At 37.7% G+C, this 14977-nt stretch overlaps 1 protein-coding gene across 1 annotated transcript in view; it reads right to left on the reverse strand.

Moving 5' to 3' along the window:
* Nucleotides 1–14667, reverse strand: part of LOC135223872 (dual specificity calcium/calmodulin-dependent 3',5'-cyclic nucleotide phosphodiesterase 1-like) — a 580011-nt gene extending 565344 nt beyond the window's left edge. Inside the window, exon 1 of the mRNA XM_064262777.1 lies at nt 13068–14667. Coding sequence (XP_064118847.1) covers nt 13068–13155 — 88 coding nt within the window. The 5' untranslated portion in view covers nt 13156–14667. The remainder of the gene's footprint in view (nt 1–13067) is intronic.
* Between the last annotated feature and the right edge of the window lie 310 nt (nt 14668–14977).

Genomic DNA, 14977 nt, shown 5'->3' on the forward strand with positions numbered 1-14977 from the left:
ATTATCACATCGAACCGTGATTCATATATCATTCGAGCTACAAATGTCCTTTCCAATATCTAAATTCGCTCTACCTCGGAATTGACATATTTTTCATATATGTACCGAAGGGGAATTTTTTAGTTGATAATAATTTCGTCCCCCCATGGGATCGAACCACCGTCCAAGTGGACGGGAACGAAATCAGGACAGACAGTGACGCTATCTCTGTTGGCTGATTGGATAGCGTCACTGTCTGTCCTGATTTCGTTCCCGTCCAGTTGGACGGTGGTTCGATCCATGGGGGGACGAAATTATTATCAACTAAAAAATTCTCCTTCGGTACATACATGAAAATATAATCAATTCCGAGGTAGAGCGAATTTAGATATTAAAGGACATTTGTAGCTCGAATGATATATATATATGATATATATATATATATATATATATATATATATATATATAATATAGTAATATATATATATATATTCTCATATATTCTATATTATAATGTATATATACTCATGATACCATATTATATCTATTACTATATCTCTTATATATCTCTCTATATATCTATTTCTATATTTTAGATACATATAATTATATTTATATATCATATGATATTATATATATTATCTATAGAATATTAGATATATATATAATAATAAGTAAATAAATATACATATATATAGAAAGTAAATTATCTTTCATAAAAAAACCTTACACCTGACCTGAAAGTTAATATTATTAGATATTACCTATTCAAAAATTTCCACAGAACGAACTCACCGATGCAGCAAACCAAATGTGTGTGTGTGTGTGTGTGTGTGTATGTGTGTTTGTGAGAGACTGAGCACGAGCATCTGCCAATCACGATCAGCTTCAGTGGTATCGCCTGAGGATATTTACCGTCAGATAAAAAAAAAAAAAAAAAAAAAAAACTTGACAATACAAACCAATTATTCTGTACGCCGTTCACAGGACTCAGTTGCTTATTTGCGATACAATGGAGGTTGTTTCCTGTTAACTCGAAAAGGGAAGAATATGGAACGGTCTCCTTACTAAGGATGTTGGAACTTCAAATGTACGAGCCAAGTTGGGAGACATTACTGTTCTCCTAGCATTTTAACGATTTACTCACATCTCTATCGATTTATTTACTTATTTGTTCATTTATTTTTTTTATGATTGATGTTTTCTTTCTGTATTTCCCATTACAATCTGTTACTTCTTTCTAATGAACACCATAATATTGTTTGGAAGTTTGAATTTCATGTCAGTGGCCCCTGTGGTGGGCTTGTTCTATATGAAGAGTGTTCGTCTTCTGAATAATAATAATATTAATAATAATAATAGTAACAATAATAATAATTACGAAGAAAATAATAATAAAATAATAATAATAATAATAATAATAATAATAATAATAATAATATTGAATAGGATGACTGTGATAGACAAAAATAGTAATTATAATAATTACGCGGAAAACAATAATAATATTACCTTTTCTAGGGTAAAAATACGAGAATAATCTGAAGCCATTAGCCAGACGAGGTAAAACGTGCTTTCCATAAGGTACTCCACAAACAACCAGGCATTTCTAATTTGGAGTCAAGGACGAACGCCCCCCCCCCCCCCCCCAGCCCTTCCAAAAGAAGCCTGTCACACGGCGACTGACCATCACACTATAGCAGAGGCCCAAGATTGCGACGAAGGGGGGGGCATATATACGACAATCACGAAGACGAGTATAAAAGACGTGTTGGGGGAGGGGGGGGGAGGGGTGGGGACGTAAGGTTTCTTATCCAATGACGCGTACGAAACGTCACGTAACTGTCACGCGTGAGTCCGGAGCGCAAACGCCTGCCGACCGCCATCAAAGATTGCGACACGCGGAGGGATTAGAATAAATATCAACTGCGCAAGCGAGGCGGCGGAGGAAATTAAAATTACATTGACGCAGCATACGAGAGAGAGAGAGAGAGAGAGAGAGAGAGAGAGAGAGCTTTAGTGGGGGGCGTATTGGCAGAAAAATCCGTGGAAAATCTCCGATATCCAACGAGGAACACGAAGGCATAACTGACAGAGTTCTACAAATGGGGAATAGTATGTGTGTAAACGGAAACACACGCACCACAGCAAGAATAACAACCTATACAAGAAGCAGTTCGCCCAACGGTCGTAGAGTACTACACAGCGCGTCTCTCAAAGAAGTGTCAGGCCGTTGTGAGATAGGCCTACTTTCCTCCCACTTTCCCGACTTAGGGGTTATATGTTTTAACGCTTTGGACACAAGTTTGGCTCCACTTGGCCTTAGGCCTACCTTGAGTAAGAGTCTTGAGTGAGGGCGAATTGCGAGACAGCTTTCAGATGGGGTTTCTGAGTCTTTTATAAAATATACGATTTTCTCGCCATCAATAAAAACCCTATGAAACTGTGAATTCGTTTAAAAAGTCATTTTAACAGGAATAATAGATCACAGATACAGAATTTTTTCCCTTTACTTTGAAAGCAGCTTTCTTTCAGAGTGCCGAGATGAGTATGGTAATTTATCTCCTCTCGATAGTTCTCAAAGACAATGCGTTTACAAATCAAGTGGTGAATTTAGATTTGTTGGAGAATTTATGTCCATGAAACTAAGTTGTTAATGACTCGTGTCTTTAGCGCAGTATTTCGTTGAATACATGTATAAATGGCTGGTTGTGAGATCTGTATGTATCTGTATGCATGAATGGGTAGTGTATACGTTGCTGGGAGAGACAATTTCATCATAATTATTTTTAAAATATAACAATAACCAAAACATCATCATTAACATTGAAGATACATACTAATAAATCAAACGGTATCAGCATCGACGACACTGCCAACTGCAACGCCAGATTTACGTACGAAACCACCCAATCACTCAATCTAACTCCGACCATCCGCTCTCACAGCAAATAAATAGTTTCTTTTCCTTTAATGTGAAGGAACAGTAACGCCCGGAGCATCGGCTGCTGTTGAATAAGTAGCTCCCTACTTCACGCCGTTAACTTAAAGGTGAGACATAATGGCGCGTTCATCCTTCTTCTACCGAGAGGATTTTCGTTCACTTATCTACGTTTCCTTCGTCCCAGGACAGACTTTCTTTTAAAGAACGAGACTTCTTGTTTTAAGGATAAAATTTCTTTTTATAGGACCAGAATTTTTTTGAGACCAGAATTTTTTTTAGGACCAGAATTTTTTTAAGACCAGAATTTTTTTTAGGACCAGAATTTTTTTAAGACCAGAATTTTTTTAGACCAATTTTTTTTTAGACCAGAATTATAGACCATTTTTTAATATATTTAGTATATATAATATATATATATTTTTCTAGGACAGGAATTTTTTTTAGGACGAGATTTTATATTTTTATATTCTTTTTTTTTAGGACGAGAATTCTTTTAAGACGAGAATTTTTTTTAGGACGATAGTTTTTATTTTTATGAGATTTTTTATGGGCGAGATCTTTTTATCTAATTTAGGACGCAACTTTTTAAAGGCCGAGACTTTTGCTAAGAGAATTTTCTTTTAAAGGAGACTTTTAGGACGAGATTTTTGTTAACAAAACTTTAAGAGATTTTTTTAAAAGGAGGAAACATTTTTTGCGGACGAGATATATGTTAAGGTCGAGACTTTTTTTTTTCAAGGACCAGACTACTTTTAAGTAAGAGACTTTTTTCCAGGGCGAGACATTTCTTTGTAGGGGCGATGTTTTTAAATAGACGTTTTTTAAAAAAATACTTTTTTTTTTAAGGACAAGAAACATTTTTTCTATATACATATATATATATATATATATATATATATATATATAATATATATATATATATATATATATATATTATATATATATATATATATATCAAAGACTGAGAAAGGAGGAAGAGAGTGGGAGATAAAAGGACGGATTGAAGGAAGTAGGGATGGAAACGGGAGTATGGAATAAAGGGGAGGGAGGAGGAGGAGAAAAGAAGATCAGAGGGAAGCGAAATAATATTAGGATGATAGAGGAGCAGGAGATGAAGCATGAACGAGTAAAGGAGAGACGATAATGAATAATTAAAGGAGGAACTGATGTAGGGTCAGTATGGAGAGAAGCTGGAATAAACAGAGAGAGAGAGAGAGAGAGAGAGACGAGAGACGAGAGGAGAAGAGAGAGACGAGAGAGAGAGAGAGAGAGAGACCATGTAAGGGAATATGAAGGTGACAAACTAAAATTATGGAGAGAACGTTGGAAAAAGCAGAAGATATACTAGGGAAAGAGACAGAAACATAAGAAAGAGAGGATGATTGGAAAAGTAAAGAGAGAGAGAGAGAGAGAGAGAGAGAGATCATACGTAAAGCGGGTACAAAGGAAACGAAAAGTAGAGGATTATGAGCAAGATGATACGATGATAGGAACAAGGAAAACATGACGGAGAATAGGGAAGAGGCAGAGGTGAATAACGGGTGAAATGCAACAACCGATTAACTGTCTGATTGGTTAACTGACTGAGGAGTTGACTGATTGGTTGATATACTGATTTCAGTGGGAACTGCCAGAGGTGGGGGAGTCCGAAGAGTGAAAGAAAGGATATAAGAAAGTGGTGAATAAAAATATGAGAAAAGGGCGGTTTAAGAAGAGAGAGGAATAATAAGAGAAGAAGGAAGGAACTTAACCGAATATAAGTCTTTACTGGTAAATATGTAAAACGACAAATATAACTGGCAGATAAAAACTGACTAAAAAATAATTATCAATAATAGTAGCAATAACTGGCTTGCAAACCTTAAATAAAAAAGAATATTTATGCTTTGAGGAAATATGATTTACTGATTGAGTTTGATTAAAGTAAAAATAATTTTAAAAAATCACAAAACCCCAGCATTGAGAAAAAGTTGTAATGACTGAATGAATTTAACTGATGGCAGAAAATAAAAATAAAACACTTTAGGAATGCTAAAAAAATGAAAAACAAACTCCAGTAGTATAAAGAATATGGTTTTAATCAATTTAATTAAAGATAAATATATCCGACAGGCAAACATATGAAAAACAAACTTCAGGACAGAAAACACGACCTTACGGAATTAATCAATTAGTTAATTAATTAAAGAGAAGGAAACCGTTTTCAGGAAGGCAAACAAAAAACAAAAAACAAAACAAGAAACAAAAGAAGTGGAGCAGAGCAGAAGGTCGCCGTCTCAAAGGGTCCTGAAGGACACAGAGGCCGAGAGACGTTTTATTTGGAAAACAAATACAGAGGTCCATCTATGGATGACTGGTCTCTCTTCTTTCTGCCACCGGCAGGGCTCTGCTGTGCTGTGCTGTGCTGTGCTGTGCTAGGCTGTGCTGTGTTGTACTGTGCTGTGCTGTGATCTGCACTGCTGTGCTCGGTTGTGCTGTGCTCTGCTGTACTGTGATCTGCTGTGTTGTGCTATTCTTAACTGTGATGTGTTGTGCTCTGCTGTTCTGTTCTCTGCTGTGCTGTGCTATTCATAACTGTGATGCGATGTGCTGTACTGTACTGTAATCTGCTTCGTTTTTCGTGTGAAATCAATAGATATCAATCAATCAATCAGTCACGTCCTCAGTCAACTCAGCAACCGATCAGCAAATCAGTTCCTCCATTTCACTCTCTTGTCACCTCTGCCTTTTCCTTCCTTATTCTTCGTGTTTTCCTCCTCATTCTCGTTCACCGTGTTTTTAATTTCATACTTATCTCCTTCCTTGTTTCCCTCTTTACGTTTTATCTCTCTCTCTCTCTCTCTCTCTCTCTCTCTCTCTCTCTCTCTCTTCTCTCTCTCTCTCTCTTTTATCTTCTGCTTCTCCCATTGTCTTCTCCAAATTACATCTAAACGATCCAGCAAATAAAGAACAAAGATAACTGCGCTTATAAGATCTAGAAACTGAAAAACAAAGATAATTGGAGTATTATAACGGACGGAAAGGTAAACAATAATAATGAGAAAGATATAATCTGGCTCTTTCCATTGTGTTTCTATTTTAAACATTATACTTTTGAATTTATTTATTTATTTCTTATTTTTATTTCATCTAGATTCTAAAACATGGTCATATTTTGGAATATAGAAATGTTGACAATTCAATATTTCATTCTATTATGTCTAAGACCTGTAATGAAAGTTTTTTTTCTTTATTTATGTCATTATTTGTTCGGTATATATACCTATATGTATGCACTAGCTAAAATAAGTGTACTTTTAGATGCTACATTTTTTCCATATACCTATATGTATGCATCAGCTAAAATAAGTATACTTTTGAAACTCTACAAGATTAATGCCGCTGAAGTAGCAATAACATTCAAGAAAACCTATTTAAAAGAGGGTCTTTTGGAAGCTACACTTTCTCCATATAACTATATTTTGGCATCAGCTAAAATAATTACGTTTAAAAAGCTACATTTTTTTTTCATTTAGTTCCGTACTGGTTTGGTAAATATACCAATATCTATGCATCAGCTAAAATAACTCCGTTTTTAAAAGCTACATTTTTTCCCTTTTAGTTCCTTATTGGTTTGATTAATATATCTATACGTCAACTACAATAACATCTTTTAATAAATACTAATGACGTTTTTCTTCATGATTAGAAAATAAATAAATAAAAATCGACCTCGTAAAAATTTCTAAAAACCGCCCAACAATTCCGCAAAATAACAAACTTTGAAAGTCCATGTTTTTCTCAAAGGACTATATATCCATGTGTGAGTGAATAACTGTGTGTGTGTGTGTGTGTGTGTGTGTGTGTGTGTGTGTGTGTGTGTGTGTGTGTGTGTGTACCGAATCGAGGTACACGACACAGAAAAAGTATTCTCGTATTCTCGACTTTCCCTCCAGGTTGTTTGAAGTTTCTGTGAAAAATTCGCTTTGGCGAAAGACCCTAAAGTGCTGCCTTTTCGATTGTTATATATATATATAAATATATATATATATATATATAAATATATATATATATATATATATATATATATATATATACACGCACAGACACACACACGCATGCAATTTCTATTGAAGTCAGTTTCAATTTTTGCAGAGACTGTCCTTCTACTTAGAGTCTGAATCAGCAGTCTACGCTATTCTGCAAATAATGACACTGACTTCGATAGCAATACCATATATATATATATATATATATATATATATATATATATATATATATATATATATATATATATATATATACACATATACATGCTATTCATGACAGTCACTGTTTATCAACCCATAAAAAACAAAAACCAAGTAGCGAATGAAAATCTATAGCCAATTATGCTCACCACTGAAAATCACTTTCGGCGCATACCGTAAATATTCCTTTCGCCTCCCACCCTTTATGAGATCTTGAAATTGCTCTCCGTAAATCAGAAAAATAAAAGGAGTCTTTCCAGAAAATTACGACTTGACGTGCGTGTAACAGCACAGCAGCAGGATGATGAAAATGACAGCAGTAGTGTCATTTCAGGAAGGCTTTCAAATTGCCCTGTTACAGAATACATTCCTGTGGTATTGGACGGTGGTTCTCCAGCATTCTAGCTCACGTATGTGCATGTGTGTGCGTGTGTGTGTTTGTGAACAGGTTTGCCGAGAAAAATAATGTTAGAAATGTCAATTTAATACAGGGTGATTCCCGCTAGCAGACAGAGCACCGTGAAAGGCATTCTTAGGTTACAGAGAGAGAGAGAGAGAGAGAGAGAGAGAGAGAGAGAGAGTTTTACTTGATCAGTTCCATCACGGCAGCAGAATCGAGGATTATCTTAACAATCCCCACCCCATACAGAAAGAAAGAGAGAGAGAGAGAGAGAGGTTTTACCCCGTGATTTACTTGATGATCAGTTCCATTCACCCTGCGCTGGGGATTACCTTAATGAGCCCCTCTCCACACACACACACACACACACACACACACACACACACACACACACACAGAATTATCTAGTGATCACTCGCGCCCTGTCAAAATCAGAGACAGATAGACGGACAGACAGAGACGAGCTCTCTCGGAGGACAATCCTCGACCCAAACAGTTTATAGCTCAGAATGGAGTCATGATTAGGTCTTCCCCGTAATCATTATAACAGACATTTTCTGTCCACAAATTATTTTTTTTCGTTATACAAGTTCCTCTCTTGTGAATCAAGTTCTTCTCTTGTTATAATATTAAGCTTTTTTCATGTTATAGTTGCAACTCTCTTGTCATACAGGTTTCTCTCTTGTTATTCAAGTTCATCTCTTGTTATAACATGAAGTTCTTTTCTTGTTAAACAAGTAACTCTCTTGTCTTACCAAGTTCGTCTCTTGTTATAATATTAAGTTATTTCCTTGTTATACAAGTTCCTCTCTTCTCTTATTAAGTTCCTCTCTCGTTATAATATTAAGTTATTTCCTTGTTATACAAGTTCCTCTCTTGTCTTACCAAGTTCGTCTCTCGTTATAATATCAAGTTATTTCCTTGTTATACAAGTTCCTCTCTTGTCTTACCAAGTTCGTCTCTCGTTATAATATCAAGTTATTTCCTTGTTATACAAGTTCCTCTCTTGCGATTCAATTCCACCATTTGTTGTAATCTCAAGCTATTTTCTTGTTATGCAAGTAACTGTCCGGTGGAAAAGCTCCCCTCTTGTTAAAATACCCAGGATTGAGAAGAAAAGTTCATCTCTCCGAGGATAATCCTGGAAAAGCCTCAACTCAACAATCTCTGAGGAAGGGGATCATTTTCCTGCATATGAATTTATACTTCACGGCGAATCTGCAACGGCTTAAGAATAATTAGTAACCCTTTCCAACCTGGGACCTTACTCTCCTTTATTCATCTATTTCAGTTTTTTCCTGGAACACTCTGTAATAACATGAGGCCTCTACGTCGTCTGTAGCATTATATACTCATCGTCTAATCTATATATATATAAAAAGGTTTAACAACTGAATGGATTAAATAACACGTTGTTTCTTCATTGCAAAATGTGAGTATTATCCATCTCCTTATATATGCATTTGGTATGAGGCCATCCTGTACTTTTATACTGTACCACAAAAAAATAAATAAATAAACAAATAAATCTCAGTATTTTGGTGAAATATAACTAACGGTTAAAACAGCAGCAGGCCTTTGAATGCTGCTCATTTGCGTACCAGCTGTGGGACTCCTACGAAAATCAATGGACTTAACCCCCCGAAACTTGACCTCTTTCCAATACCTCAGATCCAGTCATGGTTACATCAAGAGATAAATCATAGAAGACGGGTATGAATGTGGAAACAATATCATCACTCAAGAAAGACAAGATACATTTAATCAATGACGGGAAATCACAAATCCATAAACAGGCAAACTAAAAACAAAATGGCCAGAAGAATAAGAAAGAGAGCCGAGGAACCAAAGAAAAATTTGAGGATGAAATAATAAGGGACCGTGGGAGATTGGATCTAATCAAGACGAAAGTGACGAGTCCGCCTCTTAAAAGGGAACTGATGGGAATCTGTGGAAACAGAAACGAGATTTGGAGACTCCGATGGCGGGAGGGGAGAGATTCAGTCATTAAACTGACTGCTGGTCACTCCCAGGAATGAGGCAGGCTGCAAACTTTCAGCTGTGATCAGGAGTATCTTTGAGTAATAGAAAATTTAAAGATGTATATATATATATATATATATATATATATATAATATATATATATATATATGTATATATATATATATATATATATATATAATCTAATAAAAGGAGCCCATATACACCAAATATAGAGAAAAAAGTACTATATTTCAGAGACTGCTGTCTGCCCTCTTCAGGTAGATGATTCATCTACCTGAAGAGGGAGACAGCAGTCTCTGAAATATAGTACTTTTTTCTCTATATTTTGGTGTTTTTATGGGCTCCTTTTATTAGATGGAATTCTGTTGTTACAGAACATTGTTACCAGTCATATATATATATATATATATAAGTATAGAAGGCCCATTAAAACACTTTGGTTTAAAGCTAAGGACTATATTTCGGTGGACTAACTTCCACCCCTGTCAAGGATTCACTGTTTGATCAGTCTGGAAGTTAGTCCACCGAAATGTAGTCCTTAGTTTTAAACCAGAGTGTTTTCATAGGTCTTTTATACTTGGGACGTATCCATACATACGTATGTATGTATGTATGTATGTATGTATGTATGTATGTATGTATGTATGTATGTATGTATGTATGAATGCATAGATAAACGGACAGATATACATAGTACGTAGTGTATGAAAATCTGTCTTTTGCGAGCACGCCTGTTGGTGCAAATGTATTTCTGAATACATTAAAAAAAAATCCACCTCTTCAGAATGTATTCCAAGAAAACAAAGAAGGCGAAAAGCCAATTTAAACAAACTTTTCCTTTACTAGAATCCTGAACAAAAAAAAAAAAAAAGAAAGAAAGAAACGGGCGGGTAAAAGGGGTCTGACAGTCCAGAATAATGTTGTTTTAATTCCTGCCTGCACAGAGAGACCCGACATCCATTTCCATGTAAATAGACAATTCAGTCACACCAATGGACCCGAAATTGCGCTGACGACAACGACACCCGCGTGACGGAAAGGGACCCATGTTTACAGACGTCCTCCCCGTCTGGTTACGTTTTCAAAAAATCTCGAGACCGTCACATAGAAAATATGTAGGGAAGAATAACAGAAGATCGGAAAAAGCATGTTACTCTGATCAAAAGTATGCGAGTTGAGAGAACGCTGATGGGATATTCATAGGATTAAAGGCTTTCGATTAAATTGTTTTATGAAATATTAAAAACATCGAAGATTATATTACTCAGATCAATTCTGTTATGAAATATTAACAAAAAATCGAAGAATATATTACTCTGGTCAAACGTAGGCGAGTTGAAAGTACGATGATGGGTTATGCATAGGATTGAAGGTTTTCGGTTAAATTCTGTTATGAAATATTAACAAAAAATCGAAGAATATATTACTCTCATCAAACTTATGTGAGTTGAAAGTACGATGATGGATATGCATAGGATTGAAGGCGTTCGATTAAATTATTTTATGAAACGTTAAAAAAAAAATCCAAGAATATATTACTCTGATCCAAATGTATAGGAGATGAAAGGAAGATGTGGGATCTCCACCGGACTGAAGGCTTCCTACTGAATTCTGCTATGAAATATTAAAAAAATCGAAGAATATATTACTCTGGTCAAATGTATAAGAGTTGAAAGTAAGATGTGGGGAATTCATAAGATTGAAGGCAGTCGACTGAATTGTGTTATGAAATATTTTTAAAAACCCATGAATATATTACTCTGATCTAACGTATGCGAGTTGCAAGTACGATGTCGGATATTCATAAGACTGAAAGCCTTCGATTGAATTCTATTATTAAAAAATTATTCAACGCAGAAGAATATATAAGTGAGTCTAGAGCTGCTTCGAAGAAAAGCGCGTGTGCACATACTACAGAGCAGCGGGAATTTTAGTAGAAGAAATAACCAGATTCAGAAAATGATCTACACACAAGGTATACATCTAAGACCAAATCAGTTCATTATCCAAGTTCCCTGGTATATCCAAAAAACAGACTGAAGATGTCACAGAGACGAACGTGAAATTACACTTGAAAGTATTACAACAAATCACGATTCTCTCTCTCTCTCTCTCTCTCTCTCTCTCTTCATCTCCGTCCTCTCCTCTCTCTCCCCTCTCTTTCTCTCGCCTCTCTCTCTCTCTCTCTCTCTCTCTCTCTCTCTCATTTACAAATACCTTCCATGTCTGAGCGAACTGCATCATGCGGGATTAAGCAAGACTGACACTAAGCTTGCGAAGAGGAAGAAGAAGAAAATCATTTGTGAAGAATAAAATCATCTGCAGGTTTCAGGGCGAAATGGGAGGTAGTTGAGAAGGCGTTATCTACGAAAGATATATAGAAAAAAAGACTAACAGAAAGAATATATAGGAAGAAGAAAATTAACAGAGGAGGGAACTAAAAGAATAATTATAAAAAGAACACGAACAAAAGAAGGAACTACAATCATCATGAAACGCCGCTAACAGGACGCTAGACCTTATCAGAAGCCAAAGAGACATCGAAACATTGTTCCAAGTTCTTGAGAGAAGGAGAATATTAGTTTTCAAGTGATGCTGGATATTGCCTGTGAGTAGTTTCAGAAAACTTTACCAATAACATACGTAAGGACACTAGACTGTGGCGTAAGTGTTTGGAATAGTTTTGGAAAACTGCAGTATAAATTCTGAATCTATTGAAGTATGAATTACAACGTGAGGCAAAAGAGAGAGAGAGAGAGAGAGAGAGAGAGAGAGAGAGAGAGAGAGAGAGAGAGAGAGAGAGAGTGAGAAATTAAAAATCAATAAAATATCGGAACGAACTTATCATCAAAATCCTTAAAACATCATAGCTGGATCCTGTATGAGCCTTGGTATGACCTAATGCCTACAAATAACAGGATCTGTAACAGGCTAAGACACAAGGTCACCACTCAACTCGTTCTTAGAGAACTCTTAGAACAAGTTACTGCTAAAGGGAGATTCGACGAAGAGAGAGAGAGAGAGAGAGAGTTGCTTTCTCATAAAAGAAAGATGAAAGTACCATGGAATAATATGGCTTTGCAATGCTTTTGTGCAATTATATAATTTGTCGCCTACCACTGGTCATAAGAGGAAAATTAAAAAATCTAAGCAAATGTTATCTGAATAAATAACTGTTTTCAGTTCCTTATCAGTATATCGGTGTTTTTCTCCCTAATATAAATATTTTTTTTAGGGCAAAGGACCATTCGAAATGACAGCTGAAAACATTCTGCTAAATATCCGAGAGCATATCTCATAAAACCTTCAGGGAATCAATTCGGTAAACTACGAATCCGTGAGGTTCGCACAACACTAATTATGGGGTCTCGAGTCTTTGTTTACATATTAAAATGTGAGAGGGGGGAATGAGGCATGAAGCGGAGAGGGGAAACCACAGCTATGAATAAGTAAGAGGTTCACACCGTGAAAAAATTCATGAGATGGAAAACGAAGTGTCAGTGACACTTACCTATAGTGTATGTTGCACCGTCCACGTGGAAGGTGGCACTCTTGCACCTGTTAAAAGGACGCGCTGTCGGTCCTTTAGGTCTGCTCATGTCGAAACAGAAACTGGCGGGCGGGGGACCTCGTTCGATAGACAAAGTTGAGAATACACACAAACACACACACACACAAAACAAAACAAAAACTTTTGTTGTTGACTTCGACCGTCTGTTCTTTCCAAACTCTTGGCGGAGTTCGGGTGGCTGGTAGCTATGGATGTCAATGAGGTATGGCAGGCGTTTCTGGTTAATTTCCCGATAAAAAAATTTTTGAGTCACGTTGGGCAGGCCATCACATTTCCAAACGTTTTCTCTGATTAAAAACCCAGGTATCTGTGATAGCAAGGGACAGACTACTAGTTCGTCGCCAGGCTATTCGGACTAATTAACCAGCGAGGGAGCTGAGGTTTGTTTTGTAGGCCACGACACGAGGAGAAGAAGGGACCCTTTTTCTTTCCAGGGTTCCAGACTCTGTACATAACAGTGCTCCAGGGAAAGAAGAAAAAAAAAACGGAGGTGGAGGAATGAAATGAAAAGGCAGCAGGAAGAGGAAGGGGAGGAGGAGGAATAGGAGGAGGAGGTTACGGTTCCTCTGGCCCCTTGAATAAATAAATCATCTTCATTCGAACTCTTCCCGGCCGACAGATTTCAAAATTGTCACCATTAAGGGTTACCTGGTAGCCTCATGATTGTCACCGCGCTGATGGCCCGTAACCCTTTGATAGCCTGTAAGCCTTGATAGCCTGTAATCCTTGATAACCAGTAATCTTCAAGAGCCAGTAATCCCCGATACCCGGTAATCCTCGACAACCTGGCCGTTCTTGAAATCTTTTCACTCGCTGGACGTTTTATTGCCCAATCTTAGTCCCTCTTAACCTTCTTCTTCTTCTTCTTGTTCTTGCCGAGACTACTGCCGGTTTGAAGACGGAAGAGATTCAGTTCAACAGACGAGGCACAGATTTCCATCAGTGAAATCGCCTTTTATAACACCGGCGACGGGATGCCAGACAGACTGTGCGTTTCGATACCAGGGGGATCAACGTGATCCTCTAAATACCCATCCCCGTCGACGCGCGATGCATAAATGATAAATCAGATTTCCAACGACGATGCGGCGACGAGACTCTTCAAAATCAAAAACGCCACACGGAGGATTTCTTCACATGCTTTCGTCGACGGACAGCCCCCAGACCACGCACGAGAAGCCTGTTGTTAAGAGGGCAATCACGCCCGTTTGTCCTAACGACAACAGCAGCGAGGGAGGGAGGGAGGGGGAAAAAATAAGTCTGGGGAGGAATGATCACTGGAAAACCAGGTGTTTCATTCCATCTCGTCGAGACTGCAGTAGATTGACTAGTGATGATCTAGGAATCGCCAGAGGCCTGGATGATCCCCTGCGGATGGCCTGGGATTCATTCGGGCGCGTCGGCTAATCGTCGTCAGATGAGGACGGGCGTGGAGCGCGTGAGAGGCGACGGCGGGGAGGAGAGGAACGCGCCCGGCACTTCCCACACACTCGTGGAGACCCACACTGCCTGCTAGTGTGCTGCTGCCTTCCTCCCTGTTCCTTCGTTCGCTTCCAAACAAAGTCTCGCGAGGCCCCGCGCAACACGACCACACCCCCTCCCTCTCTCTCTCTCTCTCTCTCTCTCTCTCTCTCTCTCTCTCACCTCTACGTCCACGTCCTCCTCCTCCTCCTCCTCCTCCTCCTCCCTTCTTCCTTTCCTCAGTCCCAATACCTTCCTCCACCTTTTCTTCCGTCCTTGACGTCTTTATTATTATTTCTTCTTCGTGCTCTTCTCCGTCTGTTACCACCACCTCCTCCTCCTCCTCCCCTTTTCTTCCTTTCCTCAGGCTTAATACCTCCCTCCACCTT

The sequence above is a fragment of the Macrobrachium nipponense genome, chromosome 10, assembly GCF_015104395.2.
Source record: "Macrobrachium nipponense isolate FS-2020 chromosome 10, ASM1510439v2, whole genome shotgun sequence".
In the NCBI taxonomy this organism is placed as follows: domain Eukaryota; kingdom Metazoa; phylum Arthropoda; class Malacostraca; order Decapoda; family Palaemonidae; genus Macrobrachium; species Macrobrachium nipponense.